The sequence below is a fragment of the Candoia aspera genome, chromosome 5 (genome assembly GCF_035149785.1).
Source record: "Candoia aspera isolate rCanAsp1 chromosome 5, rCanAsp1.hap2, whole genome shotgun sequence".
In the NCBI taxonomy this organism is placed as follows: domain Eukaryota; kingdom Metazoa; phylum Chordata; class Lepidosauria; order Squamata; family Boidae; genus Candoia; species Candoia aspera.
In genome coordinates, this window is record NC_086157.1 from 115,803,695 (window position 1) to 115,819,804 (window position 16,110).

The 16,110-nt window shown below is 50.8% G+C and overlaps 1 protein-coding gene across 5 annotated transcripts in view; it reads right to left on the bottom strand.

The window, feature by feature from the left end:
* ARAP1 (ArfGAP with RhoGAP domain, ankyrin repeat and PH domain 1) overlaps positions 1-16,110 on the bottom strand; it is an 82,437-nt gene that overhangs the window by 33,627 nt on the left and 32,700 nt on the right. For 4 of the 5 annotated variants that reach the window (XM_063306021.1, XM_063306020.1, XM_063306023.1 and 1 more), the window contains exons 4-11: positions 15,729-15,826; positions 13,530-13,694; positions 13,240-13,309; positions 11,050-11,170; positions 6,760-6,965; positions 5,875-5,981; positions 3,239-3,438; positions 2,399-2,484 (exon numbers count right to left, since the gene is read on the bottom strand). In XM_063306021.1, coding sequence (XP_063162091.1) covers positions 2,399-2,484; positions 3,239-3,438; positions 5,875-5,981; positions 6,760-6,965; positions 11,050-11,170; positions 13,240-13,309; positions 13,530-13,694; positions 15,729-15,826 — 1,053 coding nt within the window. The remainder of the gene's footprint in view (positions 1-2,398; positions 2,485-3,238; positions 3,439-5,874; positions 5,982-6,759; positions 6,966-11,049; positions 11,171-13,239; positions 13,310-13,529; positions 13,695-15,728; positions 15,827-16,110) is intronic. The other variant, XM_063306024.1, reaches the window with a different exon arrangement.

Genomic DNA, 16,110 nt, shown 5'->3' on the forward strand with positions numbered 1-16,110 from the left:
ACCTCTTTGGCCCACGGGAGACATGCTGAAAAGGGTTTGCACTGCATCATTCCATCAGCTATCTGGTCAGTTTTGGCCTCCCCGCCCCCACTGCCACAGGCACCCCTGCCCACATTCCTGCCACCAAGCAGCTGCCAAATTCCGGAACTGTAGCAGAACCAGGAAAATCCAGGCCCTGAAGGTTGCCTCTCCAAAAGCGTAATGGGCTGTGAGAATACAGGCAGTCCTTGCTTAACGACCATTTCTTTAACAACAGTCTGAAGTTACAATGGCCTTGGGAAAAGTGCAAGCAAAGCTAATTTCATAAAAGAAAACTGAGCAAGGGATAAACAAAAGCAGGCCCACGGGGTCGGGGAGAGGAAGCGGATGACGAGGAGCAGAGGAGGGTGTGGCAGTGAAACCTGGAAGCTGATGACAGAGGTCTAACTCGGGGGGCGGGGAGCGCAAGCCAGCTCTGGCTTCCTGGCTGAGAACTTTGGCATTATCTCCCTGGCAGATGTTCACAAACCGGACTTGAAAGCAAGAGAAAGGGCCATGGCTCAGCGGAGAGCTGATCCCGCCAGGCGGTGGAACTTGCCCAAAGGTCTCTGCGTTTCGGCTGCAGCCAGGCAAGGCAGGCCAGCCCTGCAGCCACCCGGAGGAATTGCTCATCTGTACCCCACTCAAGGACTGCTTTGCCGCCCTGGCCTGGGTGTGCCAAGCCCCCCGGAATCCTGCCAAGTGGGCTGGAAACCCAAAACCTCCCCACAGAGGCTGGGAAAAGGTCTCTCCTGGGCACGTGGTGAGAGGCGATGGTCCTCCCTTTCCCTTAGCCTCAGTCCCGGATGCAAAATGGGAATAAAAATATCACGCCTGCCTGCCTGCCTGCCTCCCAAGATAATGCACAGGAATATTTGACCATGCTCTGCATGCCTGCCAGGGCTACTACAGCCACAAGAATGGATCCTAATGCCAGAAGTACATATGGGACCTGATTGGCTTAAAGGCAGTTCACAGCATGATATCTGCATAAAAATATGCATAGTTAAAAAGGAACAGTTGGCATAAATCCAGAGCTGCCTGTTGTGAACTTAAGTGACACGGGCAGCCAATCAAATCAAATCAAATCAAATCAAATAATAGGATTCTCCTTTCAACTCAACAGGCGTTACCCAAGAATGGAGGCAGGGGCTAATGGGAGTTGTAATCCAACCCCCCTCCTTGGAGAAAGCAGAACCAGCAGGACCCCCATGGCAGGGGTGACACATTCATAAAGGGAGGGGGCAGCGTCTTGATTTCTGCCCATGGAAAGCCCTCCTCCCCCACCCCAGCTCACCATCTACAATTGCATGGCTCCATGTTTTTCATTTAAGGCAGGAAAATTAATTATTAAAATAGAATCATGAGTGATTTCAATGGACCGCATTCCTCTTTTCAGAGCCTTTAATGCAAGAGGCCTTGAGAAGCAGCCCAGTGACTGCAAGGCTTCCTTCGAGTCCAGCTTGGCTCCTAGGCAAGCGAGCCCACCCCTGCTTAGCTCTGTTGAGCAGCCAGCCACCTGCTGAAGCCAGAAGTGCAAGGTTGCACACCAGGGAATGTGCATTTCAAAGAGGGCCTTTGATGCCAGAAGAGCAAAGAACAAAGGAATCCTCTGCCTTCCGCACCACCAGGAACAGCCGGCTCTTTGCTGACCGACTGAGCCTATGTCTGCACATCTGGCACTTCCTGGACTGGCCAAAACTTTCAGAAACCTCACCAGCCCAGTCTTAAAGGCTCCCCCCCCGCCCCCCGGATCCATTGGCTGACGCCAGCTGCTATTTCCATCAATCCTGCTGTTTTTCAGAGCAGCCGTTTTGGGAAAATGCTGCCCCCACGCGGCGGCTTTGGTCCATGGCAGGGAATAAAAGCAGCCCCATTTCTCAAAGAAACGGAGACCGCAGTTTGCAGAGACAGGAAGCTGCAGGAAAGCGATAGCTGCCCCGTGAGAAGCCAGCCAGCAACCTCTTATGCCAAGCCAAGTCGAGGGGATTAAGAGGGGAAGGAAAATGAGGAATAAAAGCAAGTTTGGGTCCAAACAGTGGCAGGGTATTTCCCCCACTAATGTTCCATGGGACTCTAGAAACACTTCCTGCAGTCACTGCCACCATTTTCACAATCTTACTTGGGTCCTGGTCAACCCTGCAGAGAACTGCAGATTAATGCCAAGAGCTTGGCTGCCAACAGCAGCTTCTCCAGGCTACGCCTTGCCTCTGTCTAACCCCTTCTTGCCTCTGCAGCTTTCAGGACAGGCAGGGTCAAGGTCTTAGACACAGCCACCCACTGCATCTGGCTTTTCCCAGAAGCCCCCTTGCCACAAGGAAGAACATCTGTCCGGGGCACCGGAGAGAAGACCACCCTGCACATTGCTCATCACCAGTACCTCAATCAGCTCCTCCGTCCAGACTTTCTTGTCCATCTTGAGGCTCCGCACTTTGGTGACGCTGGGTCCCAGCCCTCGATGTTCCCCTAGGTTGGGAGGGGGGAGGAAAGAAACCTGGTCACAGGGGGAGAGGGCAGGAATGTGTCGGGCAGACTGGGTTCCCCCTTAACAAGCTTGCATTCCTCTTTTCACACTGGCTAGATCAGTGTTTCTCAACCTCGGCGACTTTCAGATGTGTGGACTTCAACTCCCAGAATTCCCCAGCCAGCATGGCTGGCTGGGGAATTCTGGGAGTTGAAGTCCACACATCTGAAAGTCGCCGAGGTTGAGAAACACTGGGCTAGATTTTCACAGGGAGCTTAGCCCTAGCTTGATTGGAAACCCCACATTGCAAGAAACAAACTGGCATGTGAGGCAGCCTAGCTAAAAAGATGGGCTAACTACAACTCCCATCAAACTTTCAGAAGGTCCGGGAATCCCTGGAGGAGAAAGATGGGTACTGTACTTTAAGAGTTGAAGGAGGCGGCCAGGTGTATTCAACCCAATAAGATGATCTTTCTGCTGCAGGGTTTCTGGATCTCAGTAGTTTAAGATGGGTGGACTTCAACTCCCAGAAATCTGGGTGTTGAAGTCCACCCATCTTAAAGTTCCTGAGGTTGAGAAACACTGTTTTACCTGATTAATTAATGTGGAATACAAGATTAGGGTGCCTTAGACAAGGCTGGACCAACAGGGTACTCCTGGCAGATGCTGAAAAATTCAACTTGTCCCTCTTTCTTGATAATCTTGGCCCCCGCCAAGGTGGCTTCGCCCGTCCTTCCATCCACCTGGTGCCCCTACCTGCACAGCGCTTGCAGATGACCACGCAGAGGTTGATGGAGCCCCAGTCTGGCTTGGGGGCCCTGCAGTCGGCGCAGAAGCAGTTGTCCTCCACGGCCCAGATCCTCTCGGCCACCTCAAAGTGGGAGAGGGCCTCGGCGACAGACTGCTGCATCGCTTCTACCCACTCCTCTTTCTCCTGGTCGGATTCAGCGACAAAGCTGGAAGGGAGGAGGGGAAGCAGGAAGGATGGCTGAGGGGAGGGGACAAGGAGGGGCTTTCCCGGCGAGATCATGCCGAGGACTGGGCGGACAGGTTTCAGAAGGCCCGTGAGTCCTTCTCACCATGAGGGGCAGAGAGACAAAGGCAGGAGTATAAGAGCTAAATTATATCAGCAAAGAAAATTCATAAGCTTCCCTTCCCAGCAAGCCATATATCCATGACAGCGGAGTTCCACCTCCTCTGCAGGCCCTGGGCCCCCCGAAGTAGTGAAGGGCGGCCATTTGTGGGCCAGCAAAAGGATGCCAGGCACTGACTCAGGGCAACCTAAGACCCTGCATGGCTTCTAGTGGGCAGGACACCCTGGTCCCCACCCTCGTTGCCCTGAGGAGAGGACTCGTCTCTTGGCCAAGCTTTTGTTCTCCATGGTTGAGCTGTGTGGGGGTCCACTTCGACTCACAGCTCCTGGTGTGCCAGTTACACCCTTTCCTGGACTGGAAGCTACTTATGCCCAGGTCACCTCTCAACAGCAAGGGCACCGCCTTATTTTATCGTGACAGCATGCATGTCACACCATTCTTCCCCATTCAAGATGGGTGTGCAACTCGGGGCCCATCCTGGAACCCTTGATCAGGAGGCAGCTGTGGCCAGGAGGGTCTTTGCACAGATACACTTAGTGTGCCAGCCGCTGCCTTTCCTGGACCGGGAGACCCGTCAGACAGCCACTCACGCCCAGGTCACCCACAAATGCAGCACTGTTACACGCTCCACGCGGGCTGCCCTTGACGTCCACTCAGAAGCAACGGCTGGTCCAGAATGCAGTAGGGTGGGCAGGGATGGGCGTGCCTCGATATGCTGATGTGACCGCGTGACCTCCGTGGGCCACACCGGTTGCCAGCTGGATTCCGGGTACAGTTCGAGGTTCTGGCTGCCACCTCTGCAGCCCTTCACGGCATCGGGCCCAGCTCCCTGAGAGACCCCCCCGTCTCCGGGACCCACTGGTTAGGCAGCGTCACCTTGTGGGACCCAGGAAGCATGCCTTCGTCAGGAAGCGTGCCCCTGCTCCCTGGGATGATACCCTCCCAGGCCCTGGGGCAGAGTGAAGGCCGAGCCCCTGCCGGGTGGGGTTTCTCTGGCATACGTTGTTTCGAGGGCCTTCGTCATTCTTTTTTCTGGTTTGCCTTTTTTATTTTTAATTGTAAGCCACCCAGGGTCATTGGGAGTGGGGTGCCCTATAAATTGCTTGAATATTTATTTATTTAATTTTTATCCCACTTTTATTATTTTTATAAATAACTCAAGGCGGCAAACACATCTAATACTCCTTCCTCCTCCTCTTTTCCCCACAACAACAGCCCTGTAAGGTGGGTTGGGCTGAGACAGAGGGATGGGCCCGAAGTCACCCAGCTGGCTTCCGTGCCTGAGGCAGGACTAGAACTCATGGTCTCCTGGTTTCTAGCCCAGCGCCTTAACCACTAGACCAAACTGGCTCTCATAATCATATTTATTCATAAATACAATAAAAAAATCTATATATATTTATGAATAAATAAATATTTGTGCCCTAATTATCTGGGTTTTAAAATATACTTTATATTTTTATGTGTGCACATTGTTCTAAGTCGCTCTATTTTGCTTTTGAACAACAACAAAAAAGCGATTCAACCAGGAGGAAAAATGTAAATTTGTTAGGAAGGAAGATTCAAGGAGCATCCTCAGCAGGGCGTGGAGGATGCCAAGTGACGTCCGAAGTCCACCACGCAAATGATGCAAATGGCCTAGCTGCAAGTGAACCAAGGGTGCCGCCTGCCTCATAGCGTGGCATTATTTTTACATCAGCACAGCTTGCAGGGGGCATCGCTTGGCCAGGATTTTCCGCACTTAACAGGTGTAAGTGGGAGGGAACTTAGTGGCCCTTCGCCTTTGCCATTCCGACTTGGGTCAAGCCTATTCAAGGGTTTCCTAGCTCAGTCGAGTTTGGGGGACCATGAAAGCCTCGGGGGTTCCTGCCCACCCCAGACTTGGGGAATGGGGACCATTTGGAGCCGAAAGTCTGGAGGGAGAACCTCAACAGAGCAGGTTTTTATTCTTGCTTCGGTCTTTTTTACGTGAAGCTGGATAAAGCACTGTGCCAGGAATTATCCTACGTTGACTACTTAAATAATAATAAACAAGCACATTGGAGGTAGCGGAGGAAGAGAAGGAAAGGAAAAGAGGAAGAAAAGAGGAAATCACAGGACTCCTCTGGCCACGGAGGCAGAAGACCCTGACTACACCCCACAGCAAGCGGGGCGTGAGACCCAAAGGCCGAGGAGAGAGAAGCGGCACCACCTGTTGCGTGGGGCTCCTGGCCCGCACACCCAAGCGGGGAGCCAGGCGGTTCGCCAGATTGCCCAGGACCAAGCACAGAAAGCCTCCTGGATCTGCCCGTGCGCTACCTGAAGATCCGGTAGGGTGTCGTCAGATCAAAGCACCGTCTGTCCACATCCTTCACGTTCCCCACGTTCATCTCGATGTAGGTGATCCCGATCCCCAGCCGGAACTCCTGCACCAAGGCACCAGCGTTACAACAGAGAAGCAGGTAGGAGGGAGAAGCGAACGCAGGTGTGCAAAGCGCGCCACACGGTCTCTAAAACACACATCTTAAGTCTGAGTGCAGAACAGCTCCCTGGCCCCCGAGACCAACCGCTCGGATGGTTTCAGGAGTTCCAAACACCATTTCAACTTCAAAGCACTTCCAATCCAATGGAACCAAACAGCTGCAGGTAGTCCTCGCTTAACAACCACAATTGGACCGGAATTTCAGTTGCTAAGCAAAGCGGTCATTAAGCGAATCCGACCCAATTTTATGACCTTTTTTGCCGCAGTCGTTAAGCGAATCACCATGGGTGCTAAGTGAACCACATGGCTGTTAAGCGGTTCCCCGCTGAGTTTGCTTGCCAGAAGTGGGAAGGTCGAAAATGGTGATCTAAGATGCTGTGACTGTCTTAAATGCAAACCGGTTGCCAAGTGCCCAAATCGTGATCATGTGACTGTGGGGACAGTGCAATGGTCAGTGTGAGGACCAGTTGTAAGTCAGTTTTTCAGCACCGTCATAAGTCCAAACCGTCACTAAACAAATGGTTAAGTGAGGACTGCCTGTAGTTTCAAACACAAAAGAGCAGTTTCAAGCTCAAACCGCAGCATTATGAATGCAAATGGTTTGCATCGGAAATATTCTGCACGCCCCCAGAAGGGGTCCTGTAGGTCATCTAGTCCAACCCCAACCTAGCTGCACACAATTTCTTTTTTGCAGGACAATCCACGTTGGCCAGCAGACGCACCTCTGCATTCTTGTAGAGGAAAACCTTCTCCCCAGCCACAACCACATACAGCTTGCTTTTAAAGCCCCGCAGCTCCAGGAGGCCACCCTTGTCCACGGAGTCAAAACTGCCGCCGGCCAGCTGGAAACGGGATGCTCTGTGCGAGCGCTTGGACTTCTTTTCATCCGCCGTCTTCTGCACAGCCTTCATCCACTCGTTGCGTTCAGCTGCAAGAGAGAAGGCGGGGGGGGGGGTCAGGGGGCCTCCAGGCAGAATATTTAGGGTGAGACCCCAAAGCAAAGGCTCAGATGAATCTCGGAGTATACCGGCCCAATCTGCAAAGCGGAATTTTACAGATTTCAAGGGGAGGACCCCACGTACGGGATGCAGAACAGGAATTCTTTGGGGGGGGATTTAGGGCAGGCCCCCACTCTCCTGGCCTCCAGAAGGGGGTTAAGACCTGGTTGTGCCACCTTGCTTGGGGCGGGAGGGGGGGAAGCCACTCTCGGGGGTGGTTGGCACCCTGATGGGGCCAATAATAACATTGTTATTCCCCATCTTGAATTTTATATTTTATATTTTGCACTTTATATATATTTGTAGGTATATTTGTATTATTTTACTTTAACAATATGCTGCTTGTAAACCGCCCAGAGTCGTTATTACGAGATGGGCAGTAAAGAAACATGACAAATAAATAAATGAATAAATAAATACTTAGTCAATAATAATCTCTTTGCAGCCTAAAGTAGTACAGACCCCCATGTAACCGCCCCCCGGCTTTTTTTTTCTAAATTAGGCCTCATTCCCATATAAAAGCTGAGGAGGCTGAGTTTCCAAAAATCAGCCACACTTGCAGTGGCCACAATGCAAAGCCAGACATCCCCCATTTCGCCCCCTCCCTCACCAGCTCTGGTAATCCTTGGCTCTTTTTTCCCCCCTGCACCCTGCCTCCCTCCGCGGCCTGGCTGGACCAGGCTGACCCAGAGCATAAGTCCTTCCAAGGAGCTGCAACACAATTTCCAAAGGAACAGGAAATAACAGGGAGGTACAAATCATTACATGCGCCGAACAGCTACCACGCATCGAGAGCAAAATGCATGTGTTTGGTCTGAGCCTGGGGACAGAACCTGTCTGTTCTTTTGAGCAAAAATGTTTTGGGGAGAGCAGGAAACAGGCAAAGCCACCAGCAGCTTCAACAAGTTGCAGACAAGTGTGCCTTTGTGCCTTTGCACATTCTGAAGCATCTCTTCTGAAGTGGACCCGAAGCATCAGGCAGCCTGATTCCGTAAGTTGGAAGAACCATTAAAAAAAGTGATACGGTGAATAAGGAGTTTGGACCACCAAGAACGGATTTGAAAACAGTCTGAATATAGTCTCGTAACTGGTGTTTGCCTTTCTGAGCAAATCAGAATAAGGCCAAAACATTTTGGTCAGTGATCCACAGGATGCCGGTGAAAATAATAGGAATCCATTTTCAGAGGAAATCAGAACTGTACTTATTAGGGTTTCTAGGAGAAGAACTGAGTAAAAAGCAAAGTGTCTTATTGCTCTACACGATTGCTGTGGAAAGGGTTATTATATGTGCCGAAATGGAAAAATTAAAAAGCTCCAAATCTTGAAGACTGGATATTTAAAGTTCTGGACTTGGCAGAGATGGCAGAACTGACATGTCTAATGAGAGAGAAATCCACAGAGGCTTTTATTAAAGACTGGAGTCCATTTATGGACTATATGATAGAAGTAGAGAAAACAGCTTGATAATAAAGAGATTAAATAACGGGAGAAAACAGAAACGTTGAACAGTGATTACCACTGAATAAGACATGGTTAATGGATCCGTGAGGAAAGTGAAGGGCGGAAGTGGGCTATATGTTTTTTAAGCTAGATGTTTAGATTTGTATTTGCAGGTTTATGTTTGTGTATATGTTTATGAATTGTGGGTTTTTTTTAAGTTCGTTTATGTGTAGAATTTTAATAAAGTTTATATTAAATAGCACAGAGATTCTCAGTGCTCATATCCAGTTAAGCAACTCCATTCTTTAATGGCCGTAATTCTTTAATTGTATTTTATTCTTATACTATACTTACCAACTGCTGTAATTGACAAGGACTCCCAACAGGGTAGAACAATAAAAAACAGTAAAAGCAGATTTGAAACTAAAGGAATAACTCCAATTAAAACCTGTAATACCAGAAAACATGTGGGGGCAGCTCAGCATTCCCCTAACGTCCTCCAGAACAACTCTGTTCTGGCCAATTTCAAGGTGGCTCTTAGAGTGGGCACTGGCCGGGCCTCAGGGGGACGGGCTCTGCAATGGAAGAACATTTGAGCTCCCTTCATCTCCCATTGAAGGGGGGGGTACTAACAGTTTTTGCCCGGGACCAAATGGGGTGACACTTGACTTACGACAGGAAGTGCTTGACTTACGACTGTTCGTTTAACAACGATCCAAAGTTACAACGGCCTTGGAATGGGTGCTTCAGAGCGTCACAAAATGTTGCACCCCCCCATGATCACATGATCACATTTCAGGCACTTAGCAACCAGCTCATATTTACAACCAGTTGCAACGTCCTGTGGTCACGTGATCGCATTTTGAGATTTTTTTGCCATTTTCTGGCAAAAAATGTCATTGGGGAAGCTGGATTCGTTTAATGACCTGTGATTTGCTTAACAACCATCATAAAAAGGTCATAAAATCTAAAGGTCTATCTTGTGGTGACTCGACTTACAACCGCAATGACTTATGATGGAAATTCCGGTCCCAGTTGTGGTTGTAAGTCAAGCACCACCTGTATGCAGAGCAGGTTGGAAAAGGCTAGGGATATCTAGAGGTCAAGCATTATAAAACCAGTGCTTTGAATTGCCCCTTGGACCCTACTGGCAACCAACGCAGAGTCCACAATTGATCGATGGGCCATCACGTTGGCGTCAACTCCTAGTGACCACGTAGATTTTCTCCAGGACAATCTGGCCCCAACTTGGCCCCCCATGGAGCACCCATCCCCACTATAATTGAGACCATAGAGCCTACAACAGCAGCAGAATGGCTGTGGTGACTCTCGTTCACCAAGTCATGGGCTGAGGCATTTGAGGCCAATCGTGGCTTCCTCTAGCACTGCAGAATTCCAGCTGAGTGGTGGTAAGAGCAGAAGTCACTGTTGCCAGGGCTTCCCACTCCAGATACAGCCATAACTGTCGATGCACTAGCCAACCTGGGGACAGGCCTCCACGGGTCTATCTGGAAGTAGCTGTGAGTCCAGGAAGGCACACAAGTGGCAGATCTGCTCCTTCAAGGACTTATGCTAAGCCAGGATTACAACCAGACCTGGCAGAGAACCCCTCTGAACAAGATCGGAATTCTGTCTTGATCGGGTTCAACTTCAATCCAGCCCAGTCCCAACAGCCTCCAGGCACCAGGCCAAGACCTCCACAGCATCTCCTGCTCAGCCCAAGGTAGAGATGGAAAGCTGCATGTTATCAGCATATTGACAGTGAAAGAAAGAGAATATGCTTTCTATCAGCATATTGATGGTACCTCATCCCAAACTGACAGATTACCTCTCCCAGCAGTTTCAGGTGGATGCTGAGGAGTGCTGAGAGGGAATCGCACGCTAGGACACTCCAAGAGAGTTCCCACTGGGCCGACTTCTCCTCACCCTCCACCCAGCAGGGGTGCCAGGCTCCAGGTTCCATGGTTTAATGATGGAACCATCTCACGGGGCCCCGGAAACAAGCCTTCTCCTGGCCATCCCTGCCTTTTGTCTACAGTCTGCATGGCTGTGACCTCGAAGGAGGATCTGAAGACCTCCTTGGTCTAACCCTAACCCTGGGGTAGGGGACTTCTGAGACTGACTGAGCTTTTGTAAAGGTGTTCTTGACATTACTGATCTGTTCACTCCTTTTTATTATTTCTTTCCATTAGGTTTCCATCTCACCTTTAACTTTTACCATTTAAGGCAGCACACGTAATGCACTCTCCTGGGCTGGGGGAAGAGGACTGGCCCAGGATTAGTATCCATTGATTTCCTGGGCACTAAGTAGCCCAGCACCCAAACCACTGCAGCAATGGATCTATGCTGTTCATATGTGGCCCGGAGTCACTACAGCAACTGGGGCAGCCAATCAATGGATTTAATTAATTAATTAATTAATTAAACTCGGCCTGCGGGCACGCCAATGGCCCTTACTCCACCTGAGCCCCAATCCCACAGCTGCAAGAAGACCATCAACACGTCTCCTGCTTCTCCCACCGGAAGAAGCCAGACCACAGAGTTGACCTGGAGTGGGCAGACGTGGATATTTACCGTCACTCTCCGCCCGGAAAGCAAACGTCCGGTTGTTGGTGACAACTTCAAACTTCTGGTCCCCGATGCTGTCCACCCGGGAGATGGAGGCTACTGGGATGAAACGTTTGGAGTAAACGTCCTGCAACGCAGAGGAGAGAGGGGCAAAGGATGGGGCAACACAGAGATGCTGGTTCTGCCCCCCATTTCTCCAAGCTAGGCCAGAAGAGGAGACACTGCCCGATGCCAGATCAGACCACTGGCCGCTCTACCTCTGGGGCAACCTTTTGGAGCCTCAAGGCCACCCCCAGCACCTACTGCTTGGCCCAAAGACCATATCAGCCAAGTGAAATTGCAAGGAAGGCTGTGATTTTCACCTCTTCTCCTTTTGAGAACCTGTTTTCCAGACCATACTGTGGTCTGTGTGTTTGGCCCACCACGTCGCTGATTCTCAGCATTTACGCCCCAGAATTCCACCGGCATATTCAGTGGTTCAGGGGCCGCACCCAGGACCTGGAATGGATAATGGCCTGCTTCTGATTTAGCCCAATATTGTCTGGTAGCAGGTCTTCCATCAGGAGAGATCCAATCTCCCCCTGGGACTTCTGTGCACTTTTTCCAGGAGAAGCAGTGTGCCCCCTCAGCTGCAAGTATGTGGGCTGGGTTCACACAGCCTGAGTTTAAACTGGCTGCCTTTACAGAACGGGAAATCCCCAAATGAATAAACTCTATTTTGGCTTGACAAGAGAGCCTGGTTTATGTACAGAATATGTCAAAATAAGCTAGACTTACTTTTCCTTAGTCTTCTGTGCTGTATGAAGACCCTCATTCAGTTGCAAAATATGGGGCGAGCAACATACGTATTTATTGGTTAGCCTAATAATCTGCCATTCCTGTCCAACGGGACAGGTGTAGCATTCTCTCCTCCGACATATCAGCAACAAATCCATGCAAGGTAGGACGGGCTAAAAGGTTATCCCACGTTTGAGATAGCCACTGAATCTCCCTGGCTAAGAGTGGACTTGAAAGCAGCTTCCCCTGCTCATAAGTTTGGCTCATTGGGCAGAGGGTGGGAAGGAAGGAGAAGAAGGAGGAGGAGAAGGAGGAGGAGAAGGAGAAGGAGAAGGAGAAGGAGAAGGAGAAGGAGAAGGAGAAGGAGAAGGAGAAGGAGGGAGGGAGGGAAGGAAGGGAGGGAGAGGAGGGAGGGAGAGGAGGGAGGGAGAGGAGGGAGGGAGAGGGGAGGGAGTCAGGAAGGAAGGAAGGAAGGAAGGAAGGAAGGGGAAGGGGAAGGAGAGAGAGAGAGAGAGAGGAGAAGGAGAAGGAGAAGGAGAAGGAGAAGGAGAAGGAGAAGGAGAAGGAGAAGGAGAAGGAGAAGGAGAAGGAGAAGGAGGAGGAAAGAAAAAGAGAAAGAAAGAAAGGAGAGAAGGGAGAGAGGGAAGGGAGAGGAGGGAGAGGGAAGGAAGGGAGTCTGGAGGAGGAAGAAAAGAAGGAAGGAGAAGGAGAAGGAGAAGGAGAAGAAGGAGAAGGAGAAAGAAAGAAAGGAGAGAAGGAGGGAGAGAGGGAAGGAAGGGAGAGGAGGGAGGAAGGAAGGAAGGAGAGAAGGAGGAGAAGGAGAAGGAGGAAAGAGAAAGAGAAAGAGAAAGAGAAAGAGAAAGAGAAAGAGAAAGAAAGGAGAGAAGGAGGGAGAGAGGGAGGGAGGGAGGAAGGAAAGAAGGAGAGAAGGAGAAGGAGAAGGAGAAAGAAAGAAAAAGAGAAAGAGAAAGAGAAAGAAAGGAGAGAAGGAGGGAGAGAGGGAGGGAGGGAGGGAAGGAGGAAGGAAGGAAGGAGAGAAGGAGGAGAAGGAGAAGAAGGAGAAAGAGAAAGAGAAAGAGAGGAGAGAAGGAGGGAGAGAGGGAAGGAAGGGAGAGGAGGGAGAGGGAAGGGAGGGAGTCTGGAGGAGGAAGGAAAGAAGGAAGGAGGAGAAGGAGAAGGAGAAGGAGAAAGAAAGGAGAGAAGGAGGGAGAGAGGGAAGGAAGGGAGAGGAGGGAGAGGGAAGGGAGGGAGTCTGGAGGAGGAAGGAAAGAAGGAAGGAGAAGGAGAAGGAGAAGGAGAGGAGAGAAGGAGGGAGAGAGGGAAGGAAGGGAGAGGAGGGAGGGGGAGGGAGCCTGGAGGAGGACGGACAGGAAGAGGGCCCTGCAGCCCTCCCCATCTGGAGCTTTCTTCCCAGCTCACCTTCTCACTATCAAAGTACTGGAGGAAGTCACCGTCCAACTTCACCCAACGCTTCTGGTAGATGTAGGACCTGCAGCCAGGAAACAAGGTTAGCTGCAAACCCTGGAGAACCCACGGGGCAGGATGGTTCTCCCTGCCTGGAAGAGCAGCTGGAGTTCACGTTTCCTCCGCCCGCCCACCCGGCAGGCAGGCAGGGAGGAATGCCAGCTCTGCCCTCAGAGGGCCACGGTCCTTGGGACGAAGGGACAACGGGAACATTGGGCTGGAGGTGGAGAAGAAGGCCTGCTCACCCTTGTGGGGGGTTCTTGTCCAGCCATCCTGCTTTGACGACGGGGGAGATCGGAGAGGAGGACCCTGCCTTGTGCATGCTGCTGTCCCCATGGAGGCCCGACAGGGTGCCAAAGGGCACAGCGCTGGTGGGATAGGAGGAGTTCAGCCCGTCATCCCAGTGGCTGCTGTGGAGGGAGGGGAGGGGAGGGGAGAAAACAGGGCACAGTCGCCGTCAGCAAGGGCTTTGAAACGAAACGGAGCGCCCAATCCCTGCCCAAGGGGGCAGGCTGGGGGTCTACGCAAGCAGCCCAAAGCTGACCCACCAACTGCAAGTCTTCCCTGGAGCCGAACAGAATGGAGAATTAAGAACACTCCAACACCGGCAGAGAGATCTTGTTTTCTGGCAGAACTAATTTAAGCCAGTCTGGCCTGGTGGTTAAAGTGCCGGGCTAGAGACCAGGAAGCTGTGAGTTCTAGTCCTGCCTTGGGCATGAAAGCCGGCTGGGTGGCCTTGGGCCAGTCGCTCTCTCTCAGCCCAACCCACCTCCCAGGGTTGTTGTTGTGGGGAAAAGAGGAGGAGGAAGGAGCATTAGGCATGTTCACACCTTGAGTTATTTATAAAAATAATAAAGGTGGGATAAAATTAAATTTAAATAAATAAATAATAAACTTAATGCCAGGACTCTTAACTGCATTGGCAATTCTTGTCTCTTAGTCCATTTTTTTTTTAATTTAGACCAGTGTTTTTCAAACTTGGTCGCTTTAAGATGTGTGGACTTCAACTCCCAGAATTCCCCAGCCAGCTGGGAGTTGAAGTCCACACATCTTAAAGCAGCCAAGTTTGAAAAACAGATTTAGACTGCGTGGGCTCCAATGGCAGGGGGGCTCATGCAGGTGAAAACCAGGAAAGCAAAACGCAGAGGATTCCTTCTGTGCAGATCCCACTGCAGATTGTCCTGAACTTGAGCTGGCTGTTTGCCCCACTCACTCAGTTGCAGGGAATCTCCACAGTAAGGGGGCAGGGGGCCTTGCTGACCTCCAGATGCCAAACTACAGTGCCCAGGGGTTCATCAAGATCGGAGAGCTGCATCTTCTCCACTCCTGCATTGCACTTCCTGCTAAATCCTTTCAAAAACTTTTTATTACTGAATTTTTACACTCCCAGCCATCCTCATACTAAACCCATCAGCTTTCCTTCAAAATCCAGCTCAGCCCCTGCTCACTTCGGGGCACCTCTGATAAAGAGAAGCCCTGGAGGTTTCGGGAAGGTGTGGAGGACGTGACTCTTTGGCAAACATAAAAGCAAAGGAGCGGTAAATCGACCACATTCCTAAAAGTCAACAGAGCAGCAAAGGAGGTTGTTTCTACAAAAAATCCTGGAATTGATGTAAGGGAGAGTAGCTGGGCTGGGGATGCTGGGAGCTGTAGTCCACAACCGGGGGTCTGTGGTTTGGATGATGATGGTGACTTTTCCCAATCTTTCTCATTCAAAGAGGGGGGGAGAGAGAGAGATGCCCAGCTTTATTCCTTTAGCTCAGTTCCAAAGGCAGAACGCTCCCCAGGACCACCTCATTCCAGGGAGGAACCAGCAGTTTTTAGAGATCGGTGGGCGGGGAAGGACCACATCCAGGACATCACATATTGCTTCGGATTCAGAATAGGAACTTCTGGGAAACTACTGGACCACCCTGGTATGGCGGAATTGGCACGGTATGACTTAAAAAAGGACACTGTATTCATTCTTGAAACAGGCAGTTTTGCACATCCTATCAAAGCATTCTGCGGACTTGGAAAGAGTGTGGAGTATCCCTGACTCTCGAGAGGGCGCAACACTGCCTCCTAAGGCATCTGATAAAGTGTTTTAGGAAACATACAGAACGCACCACCTTGTGTTTCTTCCGTATCACTGTTTTACCCAAAGAAATAATGGCTGAACGCTAGTCAGCCTCTCTATCATGCAGCCAAAGGTCTTCAGGAAGGATGGTTTCCCCACTAGATGCATTTCTGCTTTGATGGCTAGAACTAGGACTCAGAACGAGTGTTTTTGGTTTACTGGGCAAAGCAACCACCCTTTGCCTAAAAGAAGCAGGCTTTCCTTTATCCTCTGCGTTCCACCAAGCTGAAGGCAGAGCCCAAGAACCAAGGAGGGCCTGCCTGACAACATCCAAGCAGGAAGCTCTCCCCACACAAAGGCAGCAAGCAGATGGTGTGACTCTCACTTGGTGGCTGATTCCTCTTTGAAATAATCTTCAATCAGCTCGTCTTCACTGAACAGGCTGTTGAGCCGGACTGAGCGCCGTGTCCCTGGTGTGGCCTCCTGCAGATGGAAGAGCACAGAACGGGCTGGATTTTAAAAGCCTGAGACCATCGCCCTATGCCAGACATGGGGCTGGCCCTGCCCCAGAACCAAGTTCTTGCAAAGGAAATCTAGGTCTCACAAAGACATACAAGTAGGCACCACCTCAACTCAGAGCCCTTCATCCATGCTGAGCCACAGCTGGTTCCCTGCCCACTGGCCTGCTGGCTGGGAAGTGTGTGTTAGCAGATGCTGGGAAAGCCTTTAGCCCAGGAGAGGTCAAAAAAGTCACACACCAAGCATTT